The sequence below is a fragment of the Penaeus chinensis genome, chromosome 33 (assembly GCF_019202785.1).
Source record: "Penaeus chinensis breed Huanghai No. 1 chromosome 33, ASM1920278v2, whole genome shotgun sequence".
Lineage (NCBI taxonomy): Eukaryota > Metazoa > Arthropoda > Malacostraca > Decapoda > Penaeidae > Penaeus > Penaeus chinensis.
This window is the reverse complement of record NC_061851.1, coordinates 15436050-15451049: the sequence shown is the minus strand read 5'-3', so window position 1 is coordinate 15451049 and position 15000 is coordinate 15436050. Positions and strand designations below refer to the sequence as shown.

The 15000-nt window shown below is 38.0% G+C and overlaps 3 protein-coding genes across 9 annotated transcripts in view; 2 read left to right on the top strand and 1 right to left on the bottom strand.

Annotated features, from left to right (window-relative positions):
* The window catches only part of LOC125043010 (carotenoid isomerooxygenase-like), a 7651-nt gene extending 6988 nt beyond the window's left edge, over nt 1-663 (top strand). The window contains exon 4 of the mRNA XM_047638938.1: nt 43-663. Within this exon, the coding sequence (XP_047494894.1) occupies nt 43-663 (621 nt within the window). The remainder of the gene's footprint in view (nt 1-42) is intronic.
* Nucleotides 664-787: 124 nt separating this feature from the next.
* LOC125043055 (carotenoid isomerooxygenase-like) lies at nt 788-1174 on the top strand. The gene has a single exon (XM_047639010.1). It carries the CDS (start codon nt 788-790, stop codon nt 1172-1174), a length of 387 nt encoding a protein of 128 aa, XP_047494966.1.
* A 654-nt stretch (nt 1175-1828) lies between these two features.
* LOC125043011 (FGFR1 oncogene partner 2 homolog) overlaps nt 1829-15000 on the bottom strand; it is a 47500-nt gene continuing 34328 nt past the window's right edge. For 3 of the 7 annotated variants that reach the window (XM_047638939.1, XM_047638941.1, XM_047638942.1), the window contains exons 2-6: nt 13279-13721; nt 12940-13047; nt 9652-9792; nt 5080-5202; nt 1829-4681 (exon numbers count right to left, since the gene is read on the bottom strand). In XM_047638939.1, the coding sequence (XP_047494895.1) occupies nt 4463-4681; nt 5080-5202; nt 9652-9792; nt 12940-13047; nt 13279-13641 (954 nt within the window). In that variant the 5' untranslated portion in view covers nt 13642-13721 and the 3' untranslated portion in view covers nt 1829-4462. Of the gene's footprint in view, nt 4682-5079; nt 5203-9651; nt 9793-12939; nt 13048-13278; nt 13830-15000 lie in introns of those variants that run through there. The other 4 variants (XM_047638944.1, XM_047638945.1, XM_047638943.1 and 1 more) reach the window with 2 other exon arrangements.

Sequence of the window (15000 nt, the reverse complement as noted above, 5' to 3'; positions counted from 1 at the left end):
AAAATGTACCGGAATAAAAATATTTTTCATTTTGTTTTCCAGATAACAATATCGGATTACGTGGCAATCCGACAAGCCACCGCCCACCCTCACGTCGATCCCGACGGCACTGTTTACAACCTAGCTTCTTCCGGAAACAGACACGGCCCTACCTATAACATCATCTCTCTTCCCAACGGTGAAATTGAAAAGGCTAAAATGGAGGCATCGATTCTGGCCAGGTGGAGGTTCCATCCAGGATACATGCACAGTTATGCCATCACTGAAAATTACTTCATCCTGCTTGAATCACCTTTCACGTTTAGCATCGGTGCCCTTCTGGCCGGCCGCTACTTCGGCAAAAGCTTCGAGGAGGCTATGGTGTGGTTCCCCAACGAGAAGGTCCATTTCAGGGTGATTGAACGGCGGACTGGACAGGAGCACCCGACTACCTTTACCTCTGACGCCTTCTTCACCTTCCACCACATCAACGCTTACGAGACGAGTGATGACATGCTAGTCATCGACGTCTCCTATATTGAATCCGGCGAGATCGTGAAGGCTCTCTACTACTCCAATCTCAACAAATCTAACACTGACCCGACGAAGTTTAAATTTGACAGTGTGGCCAAGAGGTTTATCTTGCCCATGGGAAGATGTCAGCGGAATGCCCACCGAAAGTGAGCTCCTGGAGGGTGTTTCAGATGCCAAAGTGGAGAACCATGCAGGAGACTCTGCTTCTGCAAAGAAAGTCGACGACAACACAATTCACCTTGAGGCCCTCACCCTCAACCCTATATTCTTTGAAATGCCAAGAATAAACTATGCCTACAATAGTAAACGGTACCGTTATGCCTACGGTGTAAGTAATGAAGGGATGGTCCTTGACTTTACAACACTTGTCAAGTTAGACGTAAAAACAGGTGAGAAAAAAGTTTGGATGGACCCTGCATACTTCGTCTCAGAACCAGTCTTTGTAGCCTCTCCTGATGGCAAGTCCTCTGGAGTAGAAGATGATGGTGTAGTGTTGTCTCTCCTGCTTCACAAGACAAACCCTCGACTTCTTTCATTTTTAGTTCTAGATGCACAGAATTTCAGCCAGATTGCCAAGGTTGACTTTGAAGCACAAGGGACTGTAACACCTACATTCCATGGTCAATTTGTCAGTTCATTTGACGAGGTTCATGGTTATTAAGTTACATATTGTATAGCAAATCCCTCTACTGTGTTGATAAAAAGGGAGAAATACCACTCATCTTAGGTACAGTGAGGTTCTATATTCATGGACTCCCTAATAGCCAACATCAATTAATTTTTTTCAACATATATTCATATTTGGATATTTACACGTTCAGAGTAAGGTTTCATATTTTTCTATGGAGTTTTCATTTCTTGTTTTGCAAAAACAAAATCTTTTTTAACTTCACACATACTCAAATAGCCTTATACCATTGAAATAAATACTGAAATATGATTTTCTTATCCCATTTTATTGATTATTCATAATTATCGCATCCCTGCTATGATACTTAAATACAGCATTAAAATAATCTTGCAAAACCAATAGCACATAACATCACACTAAGGAAATACCTTTACAAATGCATGAAAAGTAACACTGTAAAACATCTGGCAAACCAAAAGTTTAGTTTGAAAAGAAAACAAACCTTCAATTTCCAATAACAAGAACAAAAGTAACTTCTTTGTTTCACATCCGAAGTCTATTCATTAAAAGTATTGAATCACTGATAGATGTTTACAGGCAATGATTAACTTTTTTTTTTCTTGAGACAAGTTGAAGTCTGATAACTTTTTCAGTATAGGTTAAAAGGGTATTGAAACAAGGATATTGTAAAATGGTTTGATATTACTTAGTTTTGGATTTCTGGCAAAATAAAAAAAGGAAAAAAAGAACATAAAAATCAAAGACAAAAAGAAGATGAAGAAAAACATCCTTAGAAAAAAAAAAAATACAATAAAATATACATTACATCTGGCATTAGTGTGACACACACAAAAAAACTCTTTACATTACAATATAAAAAACAACTTCATTGACCAAAATTTTTAAAAAGTGTACAAAGACTCACACTGGGACTGCGGCAGAAAGTCTTTTTGCATGATACTGACATGTATGCTATGGAATGAGTATTTTCATCACCATATGCGGAGGAGGTTGATGCTGCATGGGTGAGCTGTATTACACTTCAGGGACTTGGCAACCAAATCTTGGTTCTTTGGAAACGACCACATATTCTGCGCAAGTCGAATCTTCTGTCCTTCCATCACGCCCCTTCACCCTCGATGGTGGGGCTCGGAATTCCAGGCTATTGATCACACTTTCCATCTTGGTTCTTCCCTTCATCCTTTCATTTTTGGTATCTTCACTTGTCAAAAGCATAATGAATCACAAGTGGAAAGTCAAATGGTCAATTTCTATTTCCTTCTCTCTTACATTCTTTTGTTTTCATCTCTCAATTTTTTTCTCTGGAAGTAATCTTTGAGACTCCTGAGAGACACCCTTCACACCTACGTGAGAAAGAAGCTTATAGGGACTATGAGACAATTAGGAACAAGTATTAAGGGATTAATTGCCACTGTTAAAAAGGGAGGTACTCTCTGCTGAGTCTCCTTGCTCTCTTCTCGGCACTTATTCTGGGCTGCTCAAGACTGCTAATGCTGTTGGTAATTTTCCTTTTTCTTATGCATGGATTAAGAACTGCAACACCAATGCAGCACCTATACTCCAACATGAACTCAAGTTGACATGGAAAACAAAAATATATCAAAATAAGAAAAATAATGATCACAAACAACAATTGTAATAATGATGATAAAAAAAATTACTGTCAGCTACATTCACAAAAGTTAATACTGCATATTAACAAAAAAAAAAAAAAAAATGGGAAACCTACCTACTGTGTTAAAATAAATCTTTAAAATTCCTTTAACATCCTGCAATAGATTGTTAAAATCAGTGATCACGAGTTTATTCCAGCAATTGCCCTTTCATGTTAGGGGATAAACTAGCCAACTATATTATCCATGAACATAACCTGGCTGTTAAACTGACCAGTTCTACTAGTATACAATATCATCAATAAATTAAAGAACATGATAAGAACCTGCCGCAAACGGTACATCAAAGAAGAGACAATACAAAATATCGTGTTGCATAATAACGATAATAAGAGTTGTATGATATCTCCAGAACTTTGCAACCAAATCTGGCCCTTGGGAACTTGACTCATAAACTGTACAATATTGACATCTCTTGCTAATTTTTACAAGACAGTACTCAGTAAATTTTGTCATTAATATTTCTTTCCTCACTCTTCTTTTTCTTTATTGGAGTATTGTCTCGGTTTACCCTACAGTAAGAAATTTTCAGGTTTCTGTTGCTGAAGATAATAAAGCATCATATGCATAGATTCCCTGATCTCACTATTAAAGTGTCAAAAGTATAATGACCTAAAACATTAGTCACTTCAATACTTTGCATTTCATTTCAAATGCTTTCATAAGCCTATCAATAATAAATATATCATTTGGCTTCATATACCATACATTCGTTCTCATCTACACTTAAATAACACTGAAATCCTAAAAGTATGGTTGATAAATATCTACTACTGAAAGGTGTTTTGTAAGATCAGACTTGTGAGGACACTGATATGGGATACAAAAGATAGCCATAAGACTAAAATGAGGTTGCTGACCCTCATAAATCACATCTAGTATCAGATGGTCTTATTAGACAGGAAGCTGTAAATCTTGATGGTGAATTATAAAAAACAAATATGATTAAAAAAAAAAAAAGATAAAAAAAATCACAGGTAACTACTAACCATGTAAGAAAATCAGTTTGATCCCACTACAATAATCTTTTTCATTTTCCTATTTAATGTTGTAATGCATTGCCTTTTGCTATAATACACACAATAATCATAACCGGCTTTGTAAATAACTTGTGTCTGGGGATCATATCAGAACTATCCTTAATTTTTATTTTTTCTTACAAAACCCAAAATCAATTCCCCTTTTTAATTAACATACTTCTTGAGCCACTTTTCACAGGCAATATAAAAAAATGCATACTCTTAAATCATCATCTGTCTCACCTTGCATTCTTATCAGACTGTCACTAAATTAAATCACTTGCATCAACACGCCACACAAATCCACCCAATAACTTGGATCAGCGCAAGCGAATATGGCTGTCATTTGGGGGCCACCAGCCACACCGGGTTCTTTAATAACCCATTAATCATCATGTAAGTAGTTATTCTGCTTACCGGAGTCAACTCCTCTCACCAGTAACTCTGTTATCCCTCCCAAATCAACACCAAATACAGAACCACAACACTTCTTATCCATTTCCTTTTTATTTTCTCTTCTGAACTTTGAGAACAGAGGAAGGAAGGCAAGACTATGATCTAATGAGGCCTTGGGGTTTTAGATCTAATGAGGCCTTGGGGTTTTATCACGATGCTGAAGTCCCTTCTGTTTCTGCTGATTTCTGCTCAATTTGGGTGGTATTTAGGTTTGAGGAGTCTGCTTGCGTAGGGGTCTCATCCTCCTCCTCCCTGTCTTCCTCTACCTTCAACAAATCGTGGTCTGTTTGTGTCTCAGCATCCACGGCTGTGGTGGCTGGCTGGATAGATCCTGACCGGTTGGCTATGCTGAGCATCTCTCGTAAACCCTGATGGAAGAGGATGAAGTCATAAATGAGGGAGGGAAATAGAAATCCTCTGAGACACACCAAGGAGAGAGACAGATAAAAGAAGAGGGCAATATAAGAGTCAATGAGCTTAACGCTTAATGGAGAGAATATAGGGGTTTGCGATGCCATACATATAATACCCATACAAAAATACAAACTGATCTACTTATCAAAGAGTTTGAAAGGGTTTCCAGAAAACAGCTTTAATGTGTTCATGGACATTAAACTACCAATAATACACACAGAGGACAGAGTGGAGTTTGAGATGACCTTGGTACAAAACCCAGATACAAAACACAATCTTACTAAAACAAAATTATTCAACTTCCCAACAAAAAAATAGAAAAAATAGAAAAAGCAAAAGAAATGCAAATCACCTTGTTTTCTGTTGCCAGGGCTGAAATTAATCTCTGCTGTTGTTGGCACTCATCATCGCCCAGGGAGGCAGCCTTCCGCATCACTGCAACCATCTCACTGACCCGTTCAATCTGTGCTGCCAGCTGTCAAGGTAGAACGAATACAATAGCTTTTGGGATTCAATAGTAACTCACCATGTTTATCTATTAATGATCAGAAAAGAATAATACAACAGAAAGGTAATTTTTCAGTTCATATTTTAACAGACTCGATTTTCCAACTGCACTAATTCTACAGCCAGAGTCCCCTTCCCTTTCCTGCTCTTTGGCTATACCAAAACACGGAAGCAGATTTGATAAATGTGAACAAGTGCTAAGAAATTTGGTATTCTGTACTGATGTATTCATTCACTTAAAGACAACAGTTCTCACTTAAACTAAAACAAAACAAACTGATGAGTTGCTATCACTCCTCCAGACAAAATAATACCATGATAAAGATCAAGTTACTTGACTACTTGGTAACTAAGTGCTTGTGAAACCATCTATGAGTAAACAAAAGTTACAAAACCAAATACAATGGACAGTGCACGTACCTGGTACCAATGCATTAAACAGATATTTATTTGTGTTGGATACATATCACCATTATAAGCATATATGTTAAATACTTAAAGGTTGTTATCTGGCAAAAACTCTCCAGTGCACAAAAGACTCATCTCAAGGGTAAACACAGCAAAAGAAAGCTTAGCCAATGATGAGCTAATATATCCCCAAAAGTACTATTCATGATGATCATGGACAAGAACACAATGTGCAAGGAGTCCTATTCACCATGAATGTTGTAGACCTCTCTTCTAATTCTTAAAAACTGGCAGGTTCTTCTGGTACCATTTGACAAGTTTCCCACAAAATCACCCCCATGCCCATACCCCTGAGAAAATCACAGTCGCATTTTCCCAGCTCTATCTTCTTGTGAATGGAATTCTGGTACTGCATATTTCCCTCAGCCAAAATCTTAAATATTTTCTTTTGGCCATATTCTTTTCCCACAAAATATCTAATTACGAATCTCAGACTTACCACCTGGTGTATCACTGTCCTTTTACCATTTATACATAAAGATATCTGTGAATCTCTAAATAAAAAAAAATATTATTCTATATAAGAATATGATTTTATATGCACTTTATTTCCATATTTCCTATAATCCTTCCCAATTTTCATTCATACACCACATGTCACTGTAACAACTCATCAACTATGCACAGTACAGACACTGTGTATGTTAGATGTATCAAGATATAACTAAACTTTTGAAATGCCTGCAACATAAATTAATCTCTGAGAAATTAAAAATTAACCCTTTTTGACAACTTGGAGGACAAGAGAATTTGCAGTCCTTAGGGATTAAGAGGTAGCATCATTAACCCACTGACAGGCAGGAAGAAATAACTTTTTCACTTGAGGTCTGTCCTTCCTGAATGAGACAATACCTCGTCCATGGGCATTCCTGGTTATTAACAAACTGAAATTTAATACTGATGTGGCACCCTGTAGGCCTAGCACTGGCTAAATGCAGAAGAGCCTTGCTGGGTTGCAATCAGAACATAATAACCAAGACTGATAAAAAAGGAGTTACTCTCTTTTATACTCATTGAAATACATAACTTCAAAAAAATGCTTTTGGAGAATACAGCCACTATATGGTGAAGTCAGAGACTTTTGTTAATCTTTATGACTTTAGTATCCTTCCTTGGTAACACAGTAACATTATGGAGACATATCTTTTACATAGTGACAAAGTAAGAAGGAAAAAAATTATAACAATGAAAAAATAGGTAAACAAAAAAAAAACAGAAGGAATTATTTCTGCATCATATATGCTGACCATCTTGTAGTTAATGGCATAATAAGCTCTACCTGCTATGAAAAACGTTCAAGACAGGGCAAATTTACTGTCTGCTTGTTTCACCAACAAGATCATTCATAACACCAGTTCTATCACAACAGGGAATCAAATCTCTACTTTGGAATCATACTCAAGAACTCAATAGATTTTCCAAAAGATAAACTTGAAAAAAAAAAAATAATAATCACCCAAATCACTGACAAAACAAGTGGCAGAACCTCATCACACTTTTAAAAAGCATACGTTGATTCAGTACATATTGATCCCTTCACCCCCATTACTGGACACCCCAATGTAAAAAAATCTGGGAGAAATAAGAACAAACACAATGCAGAGGTCACAAGGTTAGCTCCTGGAAAATGTGCAGGATGAGAGACAAAAATGCTGGAGTGAAACGACAGTCTAAGGACTTTGGCTTATCTAGCAAACATGCCTACAACCCCCTGAAAAAATCAGACCGTGACAAGAACGAGACCCATCACATCAGAAACCACCCATCAGTGTAGACACAGTCACAAATAATTGAGCAAGCATACATAAACTAGACCAGACCATAAATTCTAAAGGGGAGGATAACAAAAGATTTAAAACTCCTGCCCCAAAACAGACCAAAAGCTTACAGGCCCTGGCTGGAGGAGACAGAAGCTGCCGTGAAGACAAAAATAAATGTGGGTATTAACTCTAATGAGCGAGGCTTAGATACCTTGGACACAAGGTGGTTATAATACACATTACAAACGGCATCCAATAACACTCATCTTGAGGTATGCTTGTTTTTTATAATGATAATATTAATGATAATGATAATGATATTGATGATAATTATAATAACAAAACCAAGGACAGCAACTACAACAAATACAATAACAATAACAACAAAACAACTATAATAATAATGTTGATATTAGTACTAATAATGACAGTGCTAATAATAAGTAACAAATATCAAATAATAATAAAAAACAACAATAACAATCTTAATCACTTATAGTTATTACAGAATCAGTCAGACATGAATCATAAGAGCCTGCAAGGTTGGGCAACATTCTGCCTATACTCTCAGAATACCCAATTGTACTACAAATTATATTCCAATAGGACCATATTTCAAGAACTTAAGTTAATATGTGTGGCAATGGTAAACCAGAGCACTAATAAATATATAACACAAACCTCCTATAACAGAGAAAGTTGCTGTTCTAGGAAACAAATATCACATGACCAACTTTGCCATCAGGCATATTGCCAGCCAGATGAAGAATACTGATGCTAGCACTACCAAAAGCATATGAAAATCATCTGATTTATCCTTAATAGCAATATCTATAATACTCAGTTTTTTTTTCACATAATTCTACTGATCCTTGTATAATCTGTGTTCCTAAATTACTAGGAATAAGGACCATGGACGACTGAGCCTGGTTAAAGGGTAGCTCGTACCACTTGAACAAATCAAAGTGGTCTTCTCTTGAAATTATCCCTGGTGACCTAATATCCCTTATTCTCACTTTCAGTCTCATTCTTAATTTTTCTTACACTCTCTATAAGATCTGGGCAAGCCAATAGTCCTATGTCTGAGGCTGGAAAGATGGCACTACACTGTTCTTAATCTATACATTTATCTAAATTCTCTGTTGCAACAATAATATGAATATAAAACACACCTGTATGTTAGGACAGTCTCAAGTCATCTGAACTCTCTTGCGAGATTTTCCTTTACCCTTTTCCCAGTGGGCTAAATGCAAATGTAAATGTCACAGATTTTATTTTCAATAAAACTGTATAATGAAGAGCTCATTCCTTTATAGTAATAGCCAGTAATGATAGAAAAAACATAAAAACATTGGTTGCTGTTGTGGCTACTGAAGACAATGCCAGGTATTAAAAGGTCTAAAGTCAAGACAAAGTTCTACATTTTTACTCGAAGTCATTCAATTACACACTAAGCCGATCATCAGGCACTGAACAAGGATAGATGGATAAAGCTCCAAACAATTACAAATCAAAACAGTAATTCAATATCAGTTATCTAACAGGAGTCCCCAGATGAAAACTTTCCATTTCTTATTAAGGCATCAGCAATATTATGCACAAAAGAGTTTCTGACTGTACATCAATGGTCCTTGATTATGAAAAGGTCAACAGTGAAAAGAAGAATTATTTAAGCTGAAATAAAACCTAATGCCATCGGGAATGGCATGGTCATGTAGGCCATGACCATTTACCCTTTTCCTTGAATTTCAGATTTTTTTTTCTTTAATTCTATACTGTTATCAGCAATGTTAATAACATTATAAAAATCATAATTTCTATAAAAAAAAAATAACATCATCAATTTTAAGAGCACTAGTAAAAAAGAAAAAAAGAAAAATGCAAATAAAGGGGAAAGCAGGTGAGGTCATGATGACTTCTTGGTAGCTGAGCACTTGTGCAGTTATAAACAAACCCAGTGAACATTACATGTTCCCGGTGGCATTGGGTTGAGCTTTCTTTTGTGAAATTGTTTAGTTCAAAGTTTTCACAGACTTCAAATATCTAGTTAGGTCAAGTCAAGTCATCTGTATTGAAAAGTCAATCCTGCAACAATCATAAAATTATCTCATTTTAAAAAGTAATCAAACAACCTATAAACACCGAGACTTATCGCCAAGGTAATACAACGGAATAAAAGCTTCTCTCACCTTGGCTTGGTCCTGGGTATTGGGCTGCATTTGCTTCTTGTTGACACTCACTAGCTTTGCTACCTGTTGCCTGTACTTCGACATTATCAGTTCCATGACATTCTGATGCTCTTCAAGGGCAAGCCGGAGTTCTTTGTTTTCCTGAAAGGTTGTGAAAACAATGTCAAAATCAAAGCTCTTAAAGCAGCTTTTCTTTTTCTTCTTTTTTTCTTTTTTTTACAGCTACAGATCCAACTTTTTTTCAGACTAAACAATTTAGTAGAGCATCTGAACTCTCTTGCTTCAGTAAAACTTCACTGAGCTTTCATTTCTTTCAACTACCAATACAGATCTAGCACAATGTAAAGTGTAAAATGATATGACTGTCAAAAATATATGCATTTTCTTATAGAGGAGAAAACATACTGCATGCATATATGGCCTTCTTATCTAAACTGTAACAGACGTCTCTTATTTGAGGGTAAAATATGGACCAGTTCAAAATTTCACTGCTTCCCAAAAGATATCACTACAGAAAAATATAGTACACAAACTGTGATCTTAAAAGAATAACTGGAAACGAATAAATTTTGCACATCCTTTCCCTTTTTTCATTTTTTTAATAACATAGAAAAATCTGTCTAAAGCAATGCAGAGTATGCACAAAATAGCCTTTTCTCTCTTCTCTGTGGTGTGTCAGCAAGTAAAAGATTGGCTCCTTGAAACACAATAAGTGGGCTTTAAAAGACAGCACAAGATGAACTGCATCACACTGACATACATACATCAACCAGCACCATAGACACATAAAGAGAGAGTGCACAAAAATGAAGAATCTACGGCTAGACAAGATACAATTCTGCATATGAGATGTAAAGCTCATGTGGGGTCTTGTTGGGTCCCAACCTCTGGCTGTCCAGATGACCCCTATATGGTCGGGCACTTGGCTGTCAAGCTGGGGAATATAGACAGCAATAGAGGGATGGATGAGCAGACCTTCGTCAAGCTATGCAGACTGAAAAAAGAAAGCTCTAACATCTTTTGCTCCCTGTTTTCAACTTTTTTTTGTGTTTTTTCAGCAATTACTTTTTTTTTGTATCAGGGTGTTAAGAAATGTTAAAAATAACAAGGTGTCAGGTAGCAGAAAGCAATGAGAATGTACATCAAGGGAATTTGCCAATAGGTCTAATAATTAAAAGCAGACCTTTTCTATATCTGGGTCACAGAATGCTCTGTTTCCAATCTTAATAACCTTAGCATAATAAGCAGATGGTCAGTCGTAAATTTTGACAAGATCAATTCTAAAAACCTTCTATATCGTGAAGAAAGAAACATCTTATACATAAATTTCTAATGAGTTTTAGACACCTCAACAGAGGTAATAGGGGAAGGGCAGTTTTAGGGAGAGAAAACAATATTGGAATGAAGCACAGCAATTAAATACAAAACTAAAGATCAAACTTCAATGAATACCTAAACTACCAAAAGACAGATGTACTAATTCACCTTACACAAGTAGAGTCATCGAGTCATTGTATAATTGAGGTAAATAAAGTAAATAAAGGATTTCTCACTGAAAAAAATAAATGAAAACAAAAATACTCCTACTAATAATTAAACTAGCAAGCAGTGGGTTCCATATCTGTAGTTCTAGACCTACAGCTACACAAAAGCTAGGTCTAATTATTTCAAAGCATATTGCTCCCAATACTCTATTGACGTGCAACTCTGGCCGAAGATAATGATCCCAGAGATTTATTTCTATCCTTGTTCTTGAGAAAGACAAGCAGACATAAAAACCTTTTCATAGAATCTGGAATTATTCCTTTTCACAGCACATGAAATTATTTTACAAGTCAATTGTTAAATTCTAAATAAAGATGGGGTAACTACTTCTTACCTCATCTTATCTATTTGTAGAACAATAGGACTATCAGCTTCTAACTTTAAAACAAAAAAATGTGATGAAAACTATGAAGAGCGGGTATAATAAAAAAGAGAGGGAGAGGGAGAGGGAGAGGGAGAGGGAGAGGGAGAGGGAGAGGGAGAGGGAGAGGGAGAGGGAGAGGGAGAGGGAGAGGGAGAGGGAGATGGGGAGAGTGAAAGGGAGGGAGAGGGAGATGGGGAGGGAGGGGGGGAGAGAGAGAGAGAGAGAGAGAGAGAGAGAGAGAGAGAGAGAGAGAGAGAGAGAGAGAGAGAGAGAGAGAGAGGGAGAGGGAGAGGGAGAGGGAGAGAGAGAGAGAGAGAGAGAGAGAGAGAGAGAGAGAGAGAGAGAGAGAGAGAGAGAGAGAGAGGGAGAGGGAGAGGGAGAGGGAAAGGGAAAGGGAAAGGGAAAGGGAAAGGGAAAGGGAAAGGGAAAGGGAAAGGGAAAGGGAAAGGGAAAGGGAAAGGGAAAGGGAAAAGGAAAAGGAAAAGGAAAAGGAAAAGGAGAGGGAGAGGGAGAGGGAGAGGGAGAGGGAGAGGGAGAGGGAGAGGGAGAGGGAGAGGGAGAGGGAGAGGGAGAGGGAGAGGGAGAGGAAGAGGGAGAGGGAGAGGGAGAGGGAAAGGGAAAGGGAAAGGGAAAGGGTAAGGGAAAGGGAAAGGGTAAGGGAAAGGGAAAGGGTAAGGGAAAGGGAAAGGGAAAGGGAAAGGGAAAGGGAAAGGGAAAGGGAAAGGGAAAGGGAAAGGGAAAGGGAGAGGGAAAGGGAAAGAGGAAAAGGAAGTGTAAGAGGCAGAGGGACAGGAGGAGAAAGTGAAAGAAAAAGAGAAAGATAACAGGAAGCGAGAGGGAGAGGAGCTGATGAGAATATGAAGGAGGGAATATAGAGGAGAAAAGAAGAATTGAGAAGAAAATGAAATAGAAGAAAGAAAGGGAAAGAAAAGCAGGACGATGAGGCAACAAAATGAAAATTGAGAGAAACAGAGGGTGTGAAAAAAGTAAAGGTAAAAGCACAATAAAAAAAATTAGACAGGAAAGGAGGAAAAAGAATATGAGAAGAATAGGAATAAGACAACAAAGAAAAATAGGAATAAAAATAGAGGATAGAACAGAAAGAGGCAGAATATAAAGATGAGAAGAGGGATAAAAGGGTAAAAGACTGAGAGGAAGAAGCAGAAAAAAGATGGAAAAGGATAAGGAACACCAACTATTTCAGACTGCCATAAAAATACAGCAAATCTCAGATAAATCTTACATAATTAGTACACTCATACATCAAGAAAAGAGAAAAAGAAGAAAAATTGTTGCTGATAGTATGACATCTAAATCCCACACTTGCAAGCCAATGCAAGAAAGTTGCATGTTTAACCTCCTTGCCACAATGCACTAACCTGCTGCAGTTGTCTGATGTGTCTGTTTTCCTGCTGGATCGAGTGTATGAGGGCGCTTCGTGGTCGGTTGTTAGCTGCCTCATTGAGTTCGTTCATCTCCTCGCAATACTGAAAAAAAAACAAAAAAAATTATGAGCTTCTCAACTCTATGATCAGTTCTACCCGTCGATGCTCAAAAGCAATGTAAGGCCTGTTGACTGGAAAGTAAAATTAAAAAAACTACTAAGAATCACAGTAATTAAGGAACTCACAAGAGCAAACTAAATGAGCCATAAAGGGAAAAAAACAAACAAACAGAATTTTTTTGGTCAGAGCAAGTGGCATCCAATCAGGCAATACCTTAAAGACTACTGTATGTTTTCGTTTACTTCGGGGGAGGCGATGTTGATGTGGAGTGGCAGCCACAGGTGCCACAGGTGCCACAGGTGTCACAGGTGTCACAGGTGCCGTAAGAGGCACAGAAGAGGCAGGACCTGGTGGCATGGAGCTCTCCGCTCCCCGGGCTGGAGGGAGAGCGGAGGCCCCAGCCCTCCCTCGCATACTGGGCTGCCCTTTCACGTGCTTCCCTTGTCCGGTTTTCGGATTCATAGGAGGAGGGAAGCCGTCACGGGGAAAGCACAGTTTGATTTTCGTGGCTTCCTCTACACTAGGGCTCAATCCTGAGGCGGATCTAATAGGCTTTGAGCGATGGTATCCAGTCATGGATCTGCTTGCATTCAGTTCAATTCCCTGTGTCTCTGAGCATCATTTGTTCTATCATGAACCTGCGCAAGTCCAACTTTCTAAGAAGACCAAATAATAACACATTAAGACCTCAAGAACACACATTTGTATTCAACCATGGGAATTATGCAAATTAACAAACAAGTAATAAAACTATTCAACCAATAAATTCTCCCTCTCTTTATTTAATGTGAGATTCAATTAAAGAACTCTTCCAAAAGCAAAAACACAAATACTTCTCAAAAAAAGCAGATACGTCCTAATTCATAAAAAAAAGGATCATAATGTCATGTAAAACTAGAACAATAATATTATCAATGATAATGATAATGATAATGATAATGATAAAGATAATAATAATAAATAATAACAATAATATTAATAATAATAACGACAATCATAATAATGATAATGATAATGATAATGATAATGATAATGATAATGATAATGATAATGATAATGATAATGATAATGATAATGATAATGATAATGATAATGATAACAATAACAATAACAATAATGATAATGATAAAACTGATACTGAAACTAATAGCAGTAGTGACGGAAATAGCTAGGAACAATAATCATTACCACACTCTTGCAATATCAGATCACTTTTCCAACCAACTTCATCCTCATTCTCTGCAATAAACCCCAATGAACAAACAAAGAGGGTGCCACGCCAGAGGAGGGCAGTGACAGCAACCTTCCCCCCTCCCCCCTCCCCCCCCCTCCCCATCACCCCCGAAGGCAACCAAGCAAGAGGGAGGGTGCATTGCAATAATCTCTCGGGCTAGGTACTTGGCACGCGCCATTAGGTCAACGCACACGCACACACACGTATATATATATATATACAGACACGAGCACGCATACACAGACACAGAGACCCGCATAAACAAACACACACACACACACACACACACACACACACACACACACACACACACACACACACACACACACACACACACACACACACACACACATCTCCCGACCCGCCCCATACAAACGCCCCTTCCCTCCCTTCCCCTCTTCTCCCCTTCCCTCCCTTCCCCTCTTCTCCCCTTCCCTCCCTTCCCCTCTTCTCCCCTTCCCTCCCTTCCCCTCTTCTCCCCTTCCCTCCCTTCCCCTCTTCTCCCCTCACCTCCCTTCACCTCACCTCCCTTCCCCCCATCTTCTCTCCCCTCCTACACACAGAAACAGCCTCGTAAGCCCTCGCCAGGCGCCGGGAGCACGCAACCCCGCCGAGCCTAACGGATGGGAATCACTCGACGAGTTTCCTTTCGTCTTGGCGCTAATATTCCAACACTTTTTTTTATCATTTTATCGCTTCTT

Coding starts and splice junctions, on each gene's coding strand:
- LOC125043055 (XM_047639010.1), top strand. CDS start 788: ATGCCAAGAATAAACTATGCCTACAATAGTAAACGGTACCGTTATGCC.